General features: G+C 37.0%; 1 protein-coding gene across 2 annotated transcripts in view; it reads left to right on the forward strand.

Annotated features, from left to right (window-relative positions):
- The window catches only part of MBIP (MAP3K12 binding inhibitory protein 1), a 50,243-nt gene extending 34,714 nt beyond the window's left edge, over positions 1-15,529 (forward strand). Inside the window, exon 10 of one of the 2 annotated variants that reach the window (XM_088145364.1) lies at positions 15,294-15,529. In XM_088145364.1, the coding sequence (XP_088001490.1) occupies positions 15,294-15,305 (12 nt within the window). In that variant the 3' untranslated portion in view covers positions 15,306-15,529. The remainder of the gene's footprint in view (positions 1-15,293) is intronic. The other variant, XM_088145365.1, reaches the window with a different exon arrangement.
- The last annotated feature ends 3,916 nt before the right edge of the window (positions 15,530-19,445 follow it).

The raw sequence follows: 19,445 nt of genomic DNA on the forward strand, positions 1-19,445 counted from the left end.
CAGATCTCTTTTAACAGATTCTGTAACATTCTTCCCCAATTTTTTAAACATCCTTTTACTCCTCTGGAGTAATCCCTTTTTCTGTCGCATGCTGTGTTGACAAACCTCTCCTCCCTTCTGTGAGTTTCACTGCTTTCCTGGTAGTAGCCATTTCTTTTCTTTAATTTGTAATCAGAAAGGAGCAGTAAAAGAGGCTTTTTTCCCCTCCTCCTTTCCTTGTATCCTTAACTCTTTAGTCCCATTCAGCACTCTGTAGTTCTATAGTCAAATGATCTTTCACAACTTTCTCTTGTTTGATGAAGCCAACCAATCATTCCTTTTAGCAAGTCTAAACAGTCCTTGTTCCCACAGAGGTATGTATTATTTATTTAATTCAAAAATACTTTAAAGTAATATATTCCAAATTCAACTGTCCCCCTAATTCATTTGAAACTTTCTTTGTTCAAACTCTTGGCAAGCTTTTTGCTTTTAATTATTTTTAAATCCTTATAGTTCTTTCTTTACTTTTAACTTTAATCCGGGCTGAAGGATCACTCACCGGGTGGTTTAAATACTCTGCTGCTTGGAAGATTTAATTTATGGTAGTCACATGCAAAATTATAATTAATAGTAAAGGAAATATTACAGACAGATGTTCCAAAGGCTCTCTAATAGAAAGAAACAATAATAATAGATAGTTTGGGCAGCAATAGTAATAGATCTTTGGGCAGATCTCAAGATGGTATGGATCAGTAAGAAAATGGGGGATTCTGCTGTACTAAGATTCCAAATGGATCAGACATGGCTGAATCTGCATAGAGATAATGGATCTCAAAGTCAACAAAGCAGGCTTAAATACACAGAAATGAAAAAACAATTTTAGTACAATGCTAACTAGACATTTACCTATGTCTACCCAGGTAACAGTTGGGTAGTCCAAACCTCCTTTCTGATTCAGTTTTACCTGTATTCACTGTTTGGTTTTCTGGAAATTCCCCACTTTAATCTAAGGCTGAAAGGATAATAGTGTTTACTTTTCTCTTCTCATGACCACAGCACACAGGACAATTTATTTTATTTATTTTTTCTTCTCCCAGTCTTAACATAACAAAGGTTTTTTTACCTGCCCATGGAGGAATTGAGGACAATCTTGCTTTCCTTTGTGAACAGTTGAAAGAGGCTGGGAGGGTGTTTTCAACACAATAACCACATTGTTCTGACTCCCTAAAATGACAAATGAATTTGTGTGACACCCCCAATGAATGTAAGTAATCATTCCCAGTTATCTGCTATAATTCCCAGAAACGTTGAGAGTTGACATCCAGTTATCTGGAAGGCTGGCTTAGAAAAATGACCTTTGCATCTAGAGTAATGACTATAATCCACCCAAGCTAAGGCCACAACAAAGCCATAAGTCTCTTTGGTGTTGTTTTCCTGCAACATATTCATATGGGTGCCCTTCTGGAGACTCATATTTATGGCTGTTCTGTAACAAACCTTTGGCTTTGTGCCTGGGAGTTTTTAGATCAGAATGTATATAGTTGTTGGAGAGACCAATCTTAGCATTCCTTTGAAAAGTCTGTTGAACAGGGTACTAATAATTTTTGTTTACTTGCTGCATTGCAATTGTACTGGATTGTTTACCATCAGTGAATATTTTCCTAGATTGTCATAGTAAATCCTGTGCTATGAATATTTTAAAAAAATTTTATTATTAAATTGATTTGTATTTTTTAATGCATTTGATAGGTTTAGTGCATTTCTTTTGATGTTTTGCCTGTTTTGATGTATAATTGGATGTAACCGTTACTGTTATGGAAGAGTGACATAGAAATACTAAATTAAAAAATAAATCATTGATAGATTTGAGGTAGAATGATTGGATGAAAATTGTCCCTTAGACCTTGAAGAGTTTTTATCAAGCTCACTGAGTTAAGCTCATTATCTTCTCATTATCTCAGTACACTATGCTTGCTATTTCTCAGGGTAGCTGATCCATTAAAGAATGCTCCATTTGATTTGATACGTATTTGAATAAATTTAATTTTGTTGAAGGATTTATAGTGGTGGGCCACTAGTTTAATGCTGCTGACACTACTAGAATCCTGCACATATTTACCTGGAATTCCTATTGAACTTACTCACAGGTAAATATATGAACTCAGTGATTCTTACTTCTAAAAAAGAGCTACTTAAAATTGTGCTGGGTGATCACAGTAATGAGGTACTTTTTCCACTACCAAAAACATCTAACAGACAAGGATCAGATCCTTTCCTTTCCCTCCCTGCTCCGTGAAGAAGTTCATAATTGCTGTTCGAATAATGGGCCTTCCCAAAGGAGGTGATTTGAATGGCCCGAGCCACAATGCCCAAGTATATTTTAAGACCTTCAAGAACTGCCAATGACACCAAATTGTCTTTGCAACTTCATTAGGCCAGATCGAAATTCTTAGATTGTGAGGGGGGAGGGGATAGCAAAAGAGGAAACTTCATCCTTTGTCAAATATACTTTTGTGATCGTAGACTTTGCTAGGTTTACTGCATATCAAAACTGGTGCTTTCCGCTGCCATTAAGAACCAAGAGTGCCTCCACATTGTTAAATGGCTCGTTTCCGCTACCCTGTGACAAAACAGCTAGCTGGCTAGTCAGCCTTAGTCAGTGTCTATTTAAGGCAAAATGTCAAAAAAGAATGTCCTGCATTTGTGGCTCAACAATAACGAACATGGCTAAATCTGAAAATTCACAAAAGGAAGTGAACAGCTTTTTAAATTCTGAAGAACATTAGATTCTGGTATCCTTTTTGTTCCAATTGTTGTGGCTTAATACTATGAAAAGACCACCTGTTGGGCTGCCATTTTGTGATTGTATTAAATGCAGCAACTGCATAAAAGAACACTTTCCAAAATAACCTAGTATTATTATTCACTTATTTCACAGTAAATGTGCATTCAAGATCTGCCTTAAAGTAGAAGTCTTTTTCTTCCCCCTTCAGTGAAGTTTTAAGATGCATGTGCTCAGTAAAAATGCACTTACTACAGAAGTATGATGTAATAGTTCCAAGCATGACACTTTGAAATGAGCTCATATAAACTGATAAGATATAATTAAGCCTGCACTAACATAATGCTAAACTTCTGTAAACACAGAACATAAAGCAGTGATCATACTGATGCACCGATGAGGTTAATAAAAATTACAGTGACATGACAATGTATTGATTTCTGAATCTTTACATAAGGAATAAGCAAATTTTTATAAAGTAGAATAATAGTATCAACATCCTGCAAATTATGGAATCTGCAACAATCAAAAGCAATGGGAACTACAGCATTATTGATTTCTGAAAGGCTGCAGCCTAAATGCTACAGTCTTGAAATCTCAGAATATAAGCACATTAACATCTAAGTAACATTCCCAAACAGTCATCATGAAAGAGATGTGCACCAAGCAAAACTACTTCAGTGAATAGTTTGCTTTTTATTCTCTTCAAAAAGAAAATCTAGTATAATGCGCTCGGCCAGATTGCTGCTGGGAAATGGAGTTTCAAACTTGGAAGTCATTAGGGTATTGTCCTAACATATTTAACTTACCAATAAAATTCTGGCCTTTATCTTAAGGCTCATGGAGAATAGTACCAGACCAAGAAAAGTTAAAAACTTTCAAAAGACAAACTCAACCTATAGCGATTAGATGTTGATATCATTTTCTTGCCAACAATATGGAAGTGCTTTACTATTGCCTTATTCAAGGTTATATTTTTGACTTCCCAATCTAGACTAAAGGTGTAGGATGTCTTAGTGGTCTTCCATCTGAGTATCAAACCTGATTGATCCAGCCAAGGTTCTCTTGATGCTGTTACCTTCTGGCCTGGTACAAATTCTGGCATAGCACAAATTCCATAGCCTATTCAAAGTGTTGCACTAGTTCAATTTATGGCAGGGAAGGTTCTAGTCTATACATTTAGATGATCAATATTTCTTCATGTTTCAGTGTGAAATAATGAAAATCAGTCAAATTGCAGATATTATTGTTCTTAACCAGTTAAGTTATAGCATTTATTTATTTATGCTTTATTTATTTAATTTTTTTAATTTAAAATTTTAAAATTTATTTAAAATTTTATTTAAAAATAACTAAAATTTAAATAAATTAAATTAAATTAAATTAAATTATTTATTTATTTATTTATTTTCACAAGGTCCCAGGTTTCCTATGCAGGGCTGGGAAACTCTTTTAAATTACTTCTCATTACGGTAGAATGAATAATACTGGACTAAATGGACCAATAGTCTGGCTTAGTATAAGGTGACTTCCTGTGCTCTGAATTCCTGTGCTTCTGCTTCTCATGTCCATTCACCAAACCATATTCCTTTCCACTGCTTTGCACATTTCAAGGTTCTTGAGTTGGCCACAGTGAAGTCCTACAGCATATAACCATCTGCTCCTAACAGAAGAGAAAGTAGGAAGTAGGAACCCTAGTCTGTTTCTGACTACAATTGCTGATCTTTAGTCTAGTTTAGTCTCTCCCTCCCCCCATTTGATCACACTGACTCTCAATCTAACTCTCTATGTATGAATGTGACTTTGGGCCTTCCAAATGATCCATTCTTCCCCTGCTCCAACAGAGCATTCACAAGCATTCACTCATTCACAAGAATACCCATGTCATCTTCTGCAAGGTTTCTTAGTTTTTGTCTAGTAAAAGCCAGACTGGTATTCTAAATTTGCATAACTGCTGAATATAGTGCATATGCGCAATCAAAGATAATTTACTCTTCAACAAGTGTGTGAAGGGCCCCGTTTCATGGTTGTGATGACACTGATAGGTTTTTTTAAAGTTCTCTTGGCTGTATTTATATTTTTTTGTATTGTTTTACTTGTTTGATTGTTTTTATTATTGTTAGCTGCCCAGAGTCATTGGTCTGAGAAGGGCAACTATATAAATTGAATGAATAAATAAATAAATCATCAGTCTCATTCGGGTAGACTGCAGGTACGTTTGTAAGGAAACAGCCATGCCAAAAGCTGTGAATTGATCAAAATTAAGGGAAAACAAGAGGAATGGGATAGAGAAAGATTCTGTAAAGAATTTGATCTTCTCATTGTTCACTATAATTCCAAAATGAACTTGAACGAAAAACAGAGGGTGGGCTTAACAGAATACCAGTCTTTTTAGCAGCTAACAGAAGTGTGAGTTATCGGATACATGCAACCAAGAGGCATGGAGGCTGCCTTTTCATTTGCTGGATAGTGCACTTTCAAGCACTGGAAAAAGCTTTTGTTCCTCTACACAGTATGTCTATTGAAATTAGAAGTGCTATATACAATGTAGTTGCAGGCGGACCCAATTATTTTATTTTGCCTTTACTGAAGGGCAAACCTATAGATACTGAATCAAGGAAATTCCATTGAATCAAACAGGACATACCCCACTTATTTTGGATGAAGATCCATTGAACTCAATGGGATTGATTTTTGAGGGGATAACTATAGGAGCACGCTACAAGCACAGAACAGTTTGTACCTAACATTACATTTAAAAGAAAAGAAGGCCCCCGATGTGCAGTCCTTCCAAGGTTTCTTTCAGCAGGTAATTACTTCCCACCTTACTTCAGTCATCCATGTTTCTTTATCAACCAACATTTAATATTTTATGGCTATTAAACTCATCTCCATCCATCCCCACCCCCCACTCCAACTTTAGATTTTGAGGTTTTATGGACTCTTTTTTGGTAACCTTCAAGGGTCTCCTGAATATAATGATAGTTCCCTACCAACTCAATTTATTTTTATTTCTGTTGGGACTCATTACCTGAGAATGCCATTAGAGGGAGTGATTTGATTGATTCATTAACCCATTACATCTGTATAATTTCACATCTGTTTTAAGAAATCATTTCAAAGTAAAGATCATATCTTTGTGTTGCACAAATGCTATCTGAGAAAAAGCATTCTGTTCTATGTAAGAGTGAAACAAAACTTCCCCTGAAACAGTGCTTGTCACCTGTAGTTTGGCAGCATTTTTATCAGAATAATTAATATTTAAATATATTGCCAGGTTCATAGAAGGAGTCTCTGAAGTTAGTTTTAAAAGTTTGATCTCACAAAATAATCAAATGAAAATTGTCATTCACTTGGACATACAGTACACTCAGAGCCAGAGTTAATATATTAAAAAAAACTATTTTTTTAAAAAAAGAATCTTAATTTCATCCTTGAAGTTTAAAATAACAGTATGATGCTACTTCACACCTTTGGATCTATCACTCTTCATACTGAGATGAGGAAAACAATGGGTTTTGTATGTCAGCCAAAAGTGATTGATGACTCAAATATTCTTTATGCTGGGAGAAGAAAAGGTTTTCTTTAAGCTGCCTAACCCAGAGGGGGAAAAAGTAGTATACAATTGAGTAGTATACAATATGCCAGTATAAATTAGTATCTTGGTTTATTGTTCATTGCAATGTAAAGAGTCTGTACTATGCACTTAGCTATTGTGTTAGGGTCTTACGGAAACTGAATCCACCAAGCAGAAATGGCTTCTGTCTGAATAAAAAATATGTATCTTTAAGAGAAATCCAATGTGTTTGGAACCCTGAGGGTTAATGAGAGGTAAGATGGTGAAGGGGGGATGAGATGAAGGGGATAAAAGAAGCTGAATAGATGAAAGAAGTGATTCAATGGGAGACATTGTTCATCTCAGCTAGGTGTCCGAAACAAACACAAAAAATAGGAACTGCTTTAACATTGGGAGGGAAAAAAATAGAACTTATACCACATATTAAAAAGAAAATAAGAAATAATAAAAGGCTTTCAGGCTTTTTCACTAGATCTCTAAAAAAATAAAGCAAGAGAGCAAGAAAGCAGAGAAATTGAATTCTTCTCTAAAGGTATCTCAGTCAGAAAGCTTCATTGTCTCCCTTTTCACATCAAGAATTTAATTTTGCATTTGCTTTGTCCATCTGGAAATACGTTTCCAGTTTCATGACACTGATTTTTTTCCTCCTCCTCCTCCTCTTCCACTTTAGATAGACAATCCATATTGATGAACATTTAGTTCAAATTTAGTAGCTATGAAACATAATGTCTGTTTTGCTGCTTCAGAGTTTGCCTATACTTTTGAACGACATGAACAGAATGAAGTTTTTATTCCTTAAATATCTGGCAAAACATTTTCTTACATGGTACCTTAGTCAATAAGCAGCTGATTCATTAATGTGTCAATCAATTATTTCATGAGATCATGACACATCAATAATGATCAATCTCTAATTTAGTTTTTACAAAGCATTTCTAGGAAACATTTACTTGGAAAAGATCCCAAATTTATGTAGCTTTAATATATGAATACTTTATTCTTATTTCAAAATAAGTGGATTGAAAATCTTAGTCATCTGTTAAATGTCATATATTTTGGCTTCCAAAGCAACAGAATGTATATATGACTAGGTTCACTCCAGTTCTCCAAGCATGAGAAGTTGCAGGTGTATAGAGTTTTCTTTGATGTGATTTTCTTTAGAAAGAAATTATGGTAGTTTATGGCATTTGAAATATCTGAGTTCATTTATAATTATAAAGGTTAAGGGTTAGGTAAGAGGGGCACAGATTTAAACAGCCCAGTAGAGAGTTGGATGCAACATTCCATATCTAATTTCTTGATATAATCTTTCATCCCTGGGTTTAAAATGGTTTCTCAAATCTCTTCGCTCTTCAGACATTCAAAAATTCAAATGAGACAAGAAATAGCTGAAGGCAGCCTATAACCATATTTAGTTGAACCTACTTGTGTGAAAGCCTTGAAGGGCTAATAAGAACTAGTCAAGAACTCACATGACAATTTACATGGAATAATGTATTTAGTTAAAGTAATCTGATGGACTGCATACTGCAGAGCCTAACTTGTAATAAGAAATCATGTCTTGGTTAGATACTAACTAGTTGATATTAGTCTGAATTAGGATTACTGTACCCTACTTGAGACAAAAACCTAGCTTTCTGGAGAAGGCTGTAATGCTGGAAAAGGTGGAAGGAAAGAAAAGAAGATGACCAGCTACAAGGTGGATAGGCTCAGTTACAGTGGCAATGGGTGCAATGTTGGAAGATCTCAAAGACCAGGTTAGGGATAGGTGGTCATGGAGAAAATCTGTATATTTGGTTACCAAGAGTTGACACTGACTTGATGGCATATAATCAATCAGTCAATCAATGAAAACCTTGAAAGAGAGGAACAGGAGGTGGAAGGGAGATTTTAACACCAGAGTTTCCAAAAAATGGCAACCAAAATAATGCTATGACATGTACCTGTTGTTATAATGCAAGGAGGGGAATGTCCATTCTAATATGTATGCAGCAGAATAGAATGGTTAGTGGTTAAGGCATCAAGTTAGAAAACAGAAGACTGTGAGTTCTAGTCCCACCTTAGGCATGAATCCAGCTGGGTGACCTTGGGCCAGTCACGCTTTCTCAGCCCTAGGAAGGAGGCAATGGCAAACCACTTCTGAAAAAGCTTGCCAAGAAAACTGCAGGGACTTGTCCAGACAGTGCCAGGAGTCAACACTGACTCAAAGGTGCATGCACACACACAATAGAATGGAGAGTACTTTCTAAAAGGGTGAAATGACTTTTAAAATAATATTGAATGTATTTCTATGATTTTTAAAACAAATAAACCTTTTAAATATGGCCTGCAGACAATCTGACTTGCTAGCCCATCAGGAAGACCCTGTCCCTAACAAAGAGATAATGGAAGTGCATTTGAGATAGAATATCTATAAAAGGGTTCTCCCCCCACCCCATATTCTGGGCTCCCACACCATGACATATAGTCTTCAGTATGCTTTCCTCAAGGTGAACTAGGTTCTCCAGTACTGTTTATAGGGTGTTGCTTTAATACAAACTTGAGTGAAGGCATTTGCATTTATTGCATTTTTCATGTAACCAATATAACACAACCAATATAACCAATATAGCATCAATAAATATTAGCATACAAGAGAAATGAATTTTTCTTTAAGATCTTAAAGAATGGAAGAGTTTTGGGAAGAGAAAAAGAGATCTAAGCTAGGAGTCATTTTTTTTTTAAATAATTAAAAATTAGTTGGGACAGGAGTTTATAGTGTTAAGCGGCAGCCAAAAAGGCAGGGCCAGGAAAAGGAAGTGGGTGGAGTCAGGAAAAAAACCTTTAATTATAATTAAGTAAGCATTAATGTATGTAATGATTTTCTCCTTCTGTCATTACTAAAAATTACAATTTGGTGGCAACTTTTAGAGAGGCTCTGAGAGTCACACCCAAGACTTTCACAGACTATATGTGGCCTTGGGATCTCAACTTGTCCACTCTTGGTTTATGGGGATATAAAAACAAACTTAAACTATGGTTTCTCTCCAAAAAATGTTATAATCACTACACAATGGCACAATGGCAGCCTTGGGTACTGGGAATCTCTTCTACTTAAATATGGCCATTCCAGATTTAATGCTGGTCTAGTTGGGTGTAGAGGGAGCTGTTTTATATCATGTCTGGCCATTGGGTCAAATAGCTCAGTTTTGTCTATACTGACTAGCCACAATTCATCCGGAAGTCTTTACTAAACTCATCTGAAAACATGAACTGAATCTACAATCTCCTGTGTGCAAATCTGTGCTCTATCATAGCCCTTCTGGGAAATAATTCTCTGTATTATATCTCCTGTATACGAGTGCAGAAACATGTATCAACAAATACTTTGTAAGCAACTATATGTTTTGATTATATGCTGAATATAAATTGTAGAGCTAGCATATATGTATGCTATAAATAGAAAACCTAGGAAAATAATCTAGAACATTTTAAATTCTAATTGTTCACAGAATTTTATTAACCAATTTATGCACACAGGAGACCAGTTTCATGGTGACTCCAATGGGTCTAAAAGGGTCAATTAAAAGTCAATTAGCAAGGGAGCTGAGAGGTTTGTGATTTGGTTGCACCACTTCATGCTTCTATTTCTACTATTCCTTTTTAAAAACTGTGGATAAAATGGGAACACCAGCTGCTTAATGCTAACACTGCAGTTCTATATCTATTGGCCTGGTACTCTACAGTGGATAACTGGCAGTTTCTTCACTGTTGGTTCTGTTATTCCTATTTATCAAGGGTTCTGTCAAATATTGAAATTTCATATGCATAATAATAAGACAATCAAAGTGAGTGGATCAGGTTTTGACAAGTTACACACTTACATTTTCCACGAAAAGCTCAAATGAAGATTCTGAATAGCAGCAGTTCCCAACCTGTTTCTTTACATGACCTGCTGCATAATCACTGAACGTTGTGAAGACTACTACTAAGGCCAGAGTCCTGGCATCTGTGGTCACTGTGGCACATATAATTCTCCCACAGTGTATGTGCATCTCCCCCCCCCCTTTAAGTTATTTTTTTAAAATGGCCGAAATCTTGAGGGATTACTCTCCAGAGATATTGATGTTCATGCCTGAAATAATGTAAATGTGGGGCACAGAAGCCAACATCTCACAAAATTTCAAGTGGGTACTAGAAAATCTCACAAGATATGACTGTCTCCTTAGATTGGGGTAATTAAAAAGAAACCTGTTTTTAGTCTGGCACCTGCTTCATCACCTGTAGAGCCTCCACAGACAAATAGAAGTCTGCAAACCACAGGTTTGAACTATCTGGCCAGAGATTCTCTGAATCAAAGAGAATAACAACCAATAGCAGTGGACCTTGAAACGAGAAAGGAGTTTGTCTTCACCAATATAATATTGCTATATGTCCATTAGTAAATCATATTAAATCACCTGACATTTAATTTCTTAACACAACATAATGGCTTAATTACCATTTAACTCATGATATTTTCACAGTTATGGCTATTGTTTCTAGCACACAATGGGTAGCTTCATTATGAAAATGAGCTAAGTTATCATGTCAGGCAACCACAAACTTTTTTTGTTTGTGTTAGTTAAAGCATTCATGCCATAACATCAAATTACCATTGGTGCTATAATCCATTGTTGAACTCATGATTCACATAATTTGTTTCACAGTCTTGAATTTATTCAGGTTTCCGTGTAATAAGTCTGTTCTGTTAATATTTTTTAGTCACCTGTATCTGGCGCTTTTATTTATGGGACTGTCTCCCTCCATACCTGGTTGCATCCTAGGAAAATAGAGCAATATAGGCAATGTATCCCATTTTGGTTCCTCCTCTTCTACAGCTTGCCTGTTTTTTTTTTTTTCTCCAATTACTTTCCCCTTGATCTATGATTACCACAGAAGATACCATTTTGGGGAAACAGAGGGAAAGTTTGGGAATAGTCACATCAGTTTATCCTCTGGTAAATGATTTTTAAACAAGGCATCCATTTTATGAAATCACTCTCCCATCCATGGCAACCAGTTTTTGAGAGAAGCCATCACATGTTCTCCCATTTTTAAATGTATTCATCGAATTTGCACGCTACTGAATATTCAAGGCTCAACATTCCGAATGTACTTTACTGGTCCCAAAGGGTTTCTCCCTTCTCCTCCTTTAGTTGAATATCATTACTAACCTTGTACAGAACTTGGCTCTGAAAGTGGAAGGATCCAGATGTTAGGCAGTCTTGCCAAGTAGTTGGGGGCAGGTTAGCATTGCATAGGGATTTTGAGTTCTACAGCACTTCATCCCAAGTCTCTTGAACACACAAAAGCTAAGCACCTGGCTAAGACTGAAATGGAAGACCACCAGAAATCCCAGGGCTGCAGGCTTGAATGCAAAGCTGAAAAAAACATACCCCCAAAGGCAGAAATAGCTAATCATCTCTGTGTGGTCACTGAGAAAACTAGTTGATATAGACTTGACTTTAATTCTTTGTGCAACTTGGAAGCAATGGTGCAGGGAAATACTACAGCAGAGATGGGCATTTGGATAATAAACCACAGAAAAGCAAAAATAAATATCATTTGTTTTAAATGAATGGGTCTATGAATCCCACATTATTTCATAAAGAAAGTTCTAAGAAATACTGTATACCTTAATACTGTTTTCAGCCTTTTAATCTATGCAGCCATATGAATACTTTAGACTCCCCCATGCATATTCTAGGTGTGCAGGACAAGTAGCATGGAGATGCTTCTAAAAATGGATGAAGACAGGATTTGCCTACCTATCCATCTATCCGTCTGGAGTGCTTGAACTGCAAAACAGCCGTGTCAGAACTCAGATGGTTAACATTCACTTCTTGCTGTTTTATTGCATATTACTGTGCGCTCCTGAGCAGCAGGAGCAGATTCAAGCAATTACAATCAAGTCAGGGCACATGCCGTGGCTGAGCGACACGATCATGATGAGGATACTGATGAGGCACTTATCGAAAACCCCACATCATCCACACTCATCAGCCACAACATGTCACCCCAAATGAGGCCTCAGCTGCCTTCCAAAGGCTCATTGCACAGTCACACTGTTTATGGCTCTCTTTGGGCCCAGTTTGGATTTTACAGGCCAGGCTCAGTTCAAACAGAAGCTGACAAGTAGGTCAGGTCCAAGGGTTCAGGGTAGTTTCTCTCCCTGGCTGTCATCAGGGCCTGATGCATCTGCAGAATGAAAGCTGATTCACAACTCTACTGGAAAGGATCATGGCAGCTTCTTAGCATGAGCATTATCAGCTGAAATTAAACAAATAAGTACCTGTATTCCTTTCACTTTTACTTATGAAAGTGGACACACTGTAACTAATAAAAGTATTAATCTGATAACCATTGATAACATTAGGCAGCAATCCTATGCCATAGGTGCTGGTAATAAGTTCCATTTAATTTAACTAGAGTTTGGTTTGTGTAGCACTGCATTATTAATGATTTACATCCCATACCCTTCAAAGGCTAACTACAGGAAACGATTATCTCTTCTGATAATCTTTTAGCTATAAATCAGTTTTTTTTATTATGGAATGAAGCTGTTTTGTTTTGAACCATCTCAAAAATCTGATTTTAAGCACATAGTATTTTTTAAAAAAAATCAAAATAATATTTCAGTGCATGCCTGACATGTGCAAAACTGCTAAGAACTGCTTTGCTATATTCAGAGTAGCAAGAATTCATATAAAGTTCTGATCTGCCCATTATCCAAAAGATAAGTATCAAATGCTTCCGTATATGAATTTCCAAAGACTACTCAGACATTTGTTTGTTTGATTTACTTGATTTCTACCCACTGTAACCAAAAGACTCTAGGCAGTTTATAATAAAATCATCGAATACAACATCCATGCTAATAAAAAAGATAAATACAGTGCAGTAGATTAAACATCCATGTTAATAAACAAAAACAAAACAAAGCAGTAAATCAATAGTGATGCTTCAAACCTGAAAGACTTTCTGAAAGAACTCTACTTTTAACAGCTTGAGAAAAGCCAATAATATGGGTGAGATTGTTCCAAAGTACAGGCAAAGTATCAGAAAGCCTTTCAAAGAGATTTTATGGTAATTGCTAAAAACTTGTATACAATGAGTCAAAAATAAGCTTCATTCAATTCACTAAGCAGCCACATCCACAGGAGGGTCAAAACAGGCACGATAGCAGTTGCAGCATTCTGATCAAAGTCCCATCCTTTTGTAGATGTGTCAATGTGACACACACATACAAAGGGTGGGGTTTCAATCACAATGAAACAACCACCATCTTGCCTGTTTTGACCCTACTACCATCACTGAGCCTTCTTCCTAAACAAAATGACAGCTGTATTTAAGATCCACTGATCTCAGTCATATTGACTTGGTCAGAATTATTCCCAAGAAGCATTTTCTTCCTGGAAAATACAAATTCAGAATTACAAAGTTCTCTTGACACAATTAATAAAAGCACAGGAAAGATAACTGTCTCCTGGAGCATTGAGTCTTATTGGATAGTGACAAACAATCCTTCCTCCAAAGTGTTATAAAATGCTTTGCTTAATTTTACATGCAGAAGATCTTAAATTTAATTCCCAAGATATGAAGGAGGAGGAGGAGGAGGAGACAACCACCCTACTATTGCTGTATATCAGTATAGAATTACTACAGCTAATCTTTCAAGCTCAGCAGTTTGATCCAAATAAAATCAAATTTTGATTTAGTGATCTGATGTAATTGGATCAAGGAGCAATTCCTGCTTAATATTGACATCCAGAGCTCCAGTCCCCATAGCAGTCTTCTCCTGGTAATCATGTATCATTGGCTTCCGTGTTTGTTTCATTTGCAAACCAGACATTTAAATTTGATTGAGTCTAACTGGTATGTGGATTGTGGCCAAAGTTCCTGATCAGGGCTCCTGATCAATATATTTCCCAGTGCACATGCAGAATTCAAATGTAGTTTCTACAGAATACCATTAACTTCAATGGACAAAGTACCTTCCTTTGGCAAAAGGCTGCCCACCTGGAGTTGCTTCCTGCACTGGAATTAATGGGAAAACTCTTATTGCCAGTGGGAGATGCAGAATATTAGCAGCAAATACCTCAATCAGATCATATATATTTAGATAAATGTTGATATACAGTACCACCCAAGTGAGAAATTACTCACTGTAATAATGAATGAGCTGCAAGCTTGGAAGTGTGTGTAAAGAGAGATAAAAGAGTACAGAATAGCACACATTTCCTGTTAGGTGGCAATAAGATCTGAAAATGAGGACTCCCGAATAACAGGCTAACTGAAAAGAGGGTGACATAAGTTACTTTATAGGAAGCATAGAACTGTACATTGTTCAGAAATCAGGTAGCCTGGAAAGTGCTGAGTTTTGGTCATGTAATATCTACCTATACCCGATCTATCATTCCTATCTTTCTATTATGAATTATTATGTATGATCAGCTGAGTGAGAGTGATCTGTTTTGGGGTCATCATCTAACTCTTTGTGATGCACATTCTAAATTAGGCAACAGGGATGTGCCTTTCAAATGCAGATCATGTTTGCTTTAGAAGAGTAATGAGAACACTTGCCACTTTTGGAACATTTATGTGCTAGAAGTACTGTTAGCAGAAGAGCAGTTTAGATAAATTCAAGACTTTTTTTTTTTGCTGATCACAAACATTAAGCTTCACACCTGAAGCCCTCAACCCCCTGCTGCGCTTTAATCCTAGCATCATTCACTGTTAGAGACTCAAAGCACTGTGCCACGGCTCTCAAACATTTGATTGCCCTTCGTTTGAATGCCACCACCTGCAAAAATGCGTTTTTATTCCCTTTGAGCCTCTTGAGGAGGAAGTAAAAAATGATAATTCATGGCAAACATTAATTAATTGTTTACAAGATGATCTTTTCTTTTTCTCTCTCTCCCAACTTATGTTCAGCAGACATATTGAGCGGCAAAACTCCCCTCTTCATGGCAGAGTTTGTCAAGAGGACTCCGTTGTTGTTTATCGCTCAAGCATGGGATAGACTGGAGGTCATTGTTTCTGCAGTTCAAGTAGCCTGTCTGGTTCTTGTTTGAAGAATGAAAGCGACATGCATGAGTTCTCCATTGTAAAAGGAACTACTGAGTCTCGGAAGGACCGGGCAATTTAACAATGTAAATAAACATTTTCTTCCATGTGATTTTTCTTCAAAGGTCAAGAGGCGTCACTGCTGTCTTTTCAAGATTCAAATTATGTCCAAATAACATATTGCTGAACTCACAAAAAAAAAAGTTAGGAGCCACTTGTCTTACATGACAGGCACAAGGGTGTCTACTCAGAAGTAAGTCCCCTGCATACAACAAGACTTAGTGGCAAGCAAATCTGGATAGGTTTGTGCCCTTCAGTTCAGCATCCCTGCTGAGACACATTTGCGGAGCAATACAGTTAGAGATCAAAACCTTCAATCCTGTCTATGCTTCTTTGAAATTAAGAACATAGTATAAGAACTTGAGCCTTTTTTCCATTTAAGAAATGTTCACTACTGCAACTTGTGACAGTGAAATCCATACTTTTACTGTGCATTGGTGAAGAAGTGATTCATTTGGTCTGTCCTGAATGTCCTACCATTTACTTTAATTTGGATTACTTTCTGTTCTAACCCTAGGGTAGAAGAAAAAGTCTGTTGCCTACCCAATCCTCATTGGTGTGTTTGAAGGTCACCCCAATTTTTACTGACTAAATATGCTATCTATTTCTGCAAACGTTGGGGCTCATCCAATCATACTGATAGCTGTCCACACATCTCAGTAGTCCTCTGTACTATTAAACAGCACCTGAAGTTTGTATCTGAGTTTGCTATTAGTATATCAGATCCACAAACATATACAAGATTTGATGAACTCTCCAGTGGGAGGAGATTGGGAAATGTTGATTGAACTATGTTACCATTAGATGGGTGTTGAGCCGGTTGTACAAAAGTACCCAACAAATATGACTCCGTGTTAAGCTAGTCAGAAGTGTCAAGTGGTGTATTATAGGGCTCTGTTCTAGGCCCTATGTTGTTCAGTATATTTATAAATAACTTGGATGAGGAGGGTTAGAAAAAAAAATTAACCAATTTGCATGTGACACAAAAATAAGGAAGGAAAATAATGAAACATTTGCAAGAAAAGAACCAAGCTCAGAGAACCCCAAGGATTCCACAGTTCAACCCTGAGCTACACATATTTGCCTCCATAAGGAAGATAGCAAACGCCTTCAAGGACAGTACTAAGATTCAAGAGGTTTTTGATAAGCTGGAATAATAACATAAAACTGCAAACTGGATTTCCACAGGAAAAACACACAATTTCAACACAATCCTACATTTGGATAGGAAAAATCAAAGTCTTGAGTATAGAATGGTGGGGGTGGGGAGGGACTATTCTGGACAGCACTACATACAAAAAGGATCTGGTTGTCTTGGTGGATCATGTGTCATACATGAGCCCTACAGCAAATGCAATCTTAGGCTGCATCATCAGAAATGTAGTATCAAGATCAAGAGAAGTCATTGTTCTCCAGCTAAAATTTTGCACCCACTTCTAGACACCACCTTTTAGGAACTGGAGCATGTCCAAAGTAAAGCATCTAAGTCAATAGGGAGCCTGGAAGGAACTTAAGAATAATTGGACATATTAGGTAAGTTAGCCTGGAAAAAAGAAGACTTTGTGGAGACATGATCATTGTCTTTAAGTATTAAAGGATGTCATGTAGAAAACATGCAGAATTGTTCCAGACCAGACAAGAGACAATGGGTTTAAATTACAAGAAAGTAAATTTCACTAAGCCATCAGCATAGTCATTCAGTACAAAATGCAGTGATGTGAAAATGACAAAATATGCATTGTGATGTCACAATGCAAACCTGGCCTTTTGGACTTGCATCCCATTGTCTGAAGCAAGTATGTAATCACATAGTTTGTGTTGCCCTGCTTCCTCACTTCCTTGTGCAGAAGCCTTGGTTCATCAGAAAGTTTCCTAGTGGAAAGACCACAAATGAACGAATGAAAGAAAGAATTTTTCCGCTAGGGACGTTTTATTTTCCTATAGCGGTAGCATAAAGACTTTTGTCTTCCTATTACAGTTGGTGCAGTTACATAGCAGTGAATAATGCCAAACCAGTTTCTAAATATATCCAGCTAAGCAATTTCAGATCTTGGACATAAAGGGACGACTGGGGTGGGGAGAAACATTTTTATATGGTAATACATATTAACCAATGATTACGTATTTGAGGACACTTATTATTTTGTTCAGTGGTGCTGCCCTGGATTTTTATCCCATAATGTTGCCTCAATGGCAACCTAGTCTCTGGACTCCAAAAGGGCTTCTCCATACCACAGTTCACTGGTAACCCCTTTGTTTCCTCACTTTCCTCCACTCCTCCTTTGTCCAATCGGTCACAGGTCACTTCACCCCTATGTAACATCTTCCTGCTTGCTACAGTCTATGCCTCTCAAGCAGTGTCACTTCAGTGCCTGGATCCTACTCTTCCTTGTTTCTGCATGTTGTTCCTATTTTAGCTCTTGCCCCAGCCTCTTCCCATTTCTCTTTTGTTCTGGTTATGGCTGCCTCTCTTGTTTAGTTATGCTTTGTGACAAAATGCCTTAGCCTCCCCAGAAATATTAAATCAAATCAGTTTCTCAAGAGGTTTGCAATACAGCTTCGATTTGGAAATTCGATTGAAAGGCAGTTTGATCAAATCTCCAAACTGAGTTGACTTTCTGAATCAAAAGCCCCTTTTGGGCTTGAATTTACAAATTGATATTAACAGTTGAAATAAATCAGATCTGTGATTCAATTAGAACCTGATTGGATTGACCTGCACACTCCTAATTTGCAGCTGTTAAATTTTGGTATGTGCACATACTGCTCTCTAGCAGCAGAGGAGATTTTCCTCTTCAGGCACTCTGATTTTGTTTAACTTACATGCTGAGAGACATAGACAACTAAAGGGACATTTTCCATTAAATGTACATTAAATATCTTGATTTTATTAGAACAGAAGCAGGCTTAGCACAGTACCTTCCAGTTTTTTAAAACCAACCCCCTAGATATTATTATGCAGCTATCTCTGTACCAAATAACAAAATTAATAACCTCTACTTTCCCCCACAGATTAGTTATTCTAAGATTCTTGGAACCATTTAGCATTGTTTTGCAGGATTGACTTTCCTAAAACTGAGCATGTGCTTGATCACTTTCTCTCCATTTTGAAGAACTAGGAACTAATCAGGCAGATGTTCAGATGAGAGATTGCAGGTTTTCTTGCGTCTGTCGGTGTGTTACTTCAGACTGGCTGATCTTTCTTGAATTAACCCTTGACTATAGCCCTCGGCTTAATTTCTGCAATGAAAATTGCTTTCTGTGTAATGATTTATAGAACTATTGCTGCTGGAAAGTAAATCATACACAAATGTAATATGGCAGGGTTCTGTTAGAAAGTAGTGCTTTTCCTCCCTCCTCTTAGGATGTGATTGTTGTTAGACATTTGAGGGTGATTATGTAAAGATCTAATGATACTGTAAAATCAAAAGACTGTGGCAGGAGGAATCTTCACTGGGGTCCCTCTCTGAATGTTGTCATTTTCAGCTTGAAAACAACGAAACCCACAACTCAGTGCAATTGCTCAAGCACTGTTTTCTTTATGCATTCCTACTGTGTTGTGTTGATATAGCTATTATTTTAAACTCTGTATGTCAGTAAATAACCAAAATATAATTTTAAACCTCCTGGGGTATTCATTTTAAGTGAGAAAGTAGTACCATTCTAACCCTTCTGTACCAAAAGCCCTCTGGGTCTGTGCATCCTCCCTCTTCCTTCTGCTTTGACGTAGTGGCTTGGTAGTTACTCTACCACTATCTACCTTTCGGTGGGGGGCACTCCCTTACCATTCTCCTCCTAATCCCAGTGTGTGGGAGAGAGATGGTTCCCACAAATGGTGTTGCTCTTCTGGCAAATTGAAATAAGTTCTACAGTGCCACTTCCTGGCCCTACAGCTAGCAAAACTAGCCCATCCCTCTATCTTTTGGGAAATAGACCAATTTCACAAATGATAAATAAAAT

Source organism: Python bivittatus, unplaced genomic scaffold, assembly GCF_059951505.1.
Source record: "Python bivittatus isolate LINGU-HERP-01145 unplaced genomic scaffold, Pbiv_v1 ctg000480_np1212, whole genome shotgun sequence".
Taxonomy (NCBI): domain Eukaryota; kingdom Metazoa; phylum Chordata; class Lepidosauria; order Squamata; family Pythonidae; genus Python; species Python bivittatus.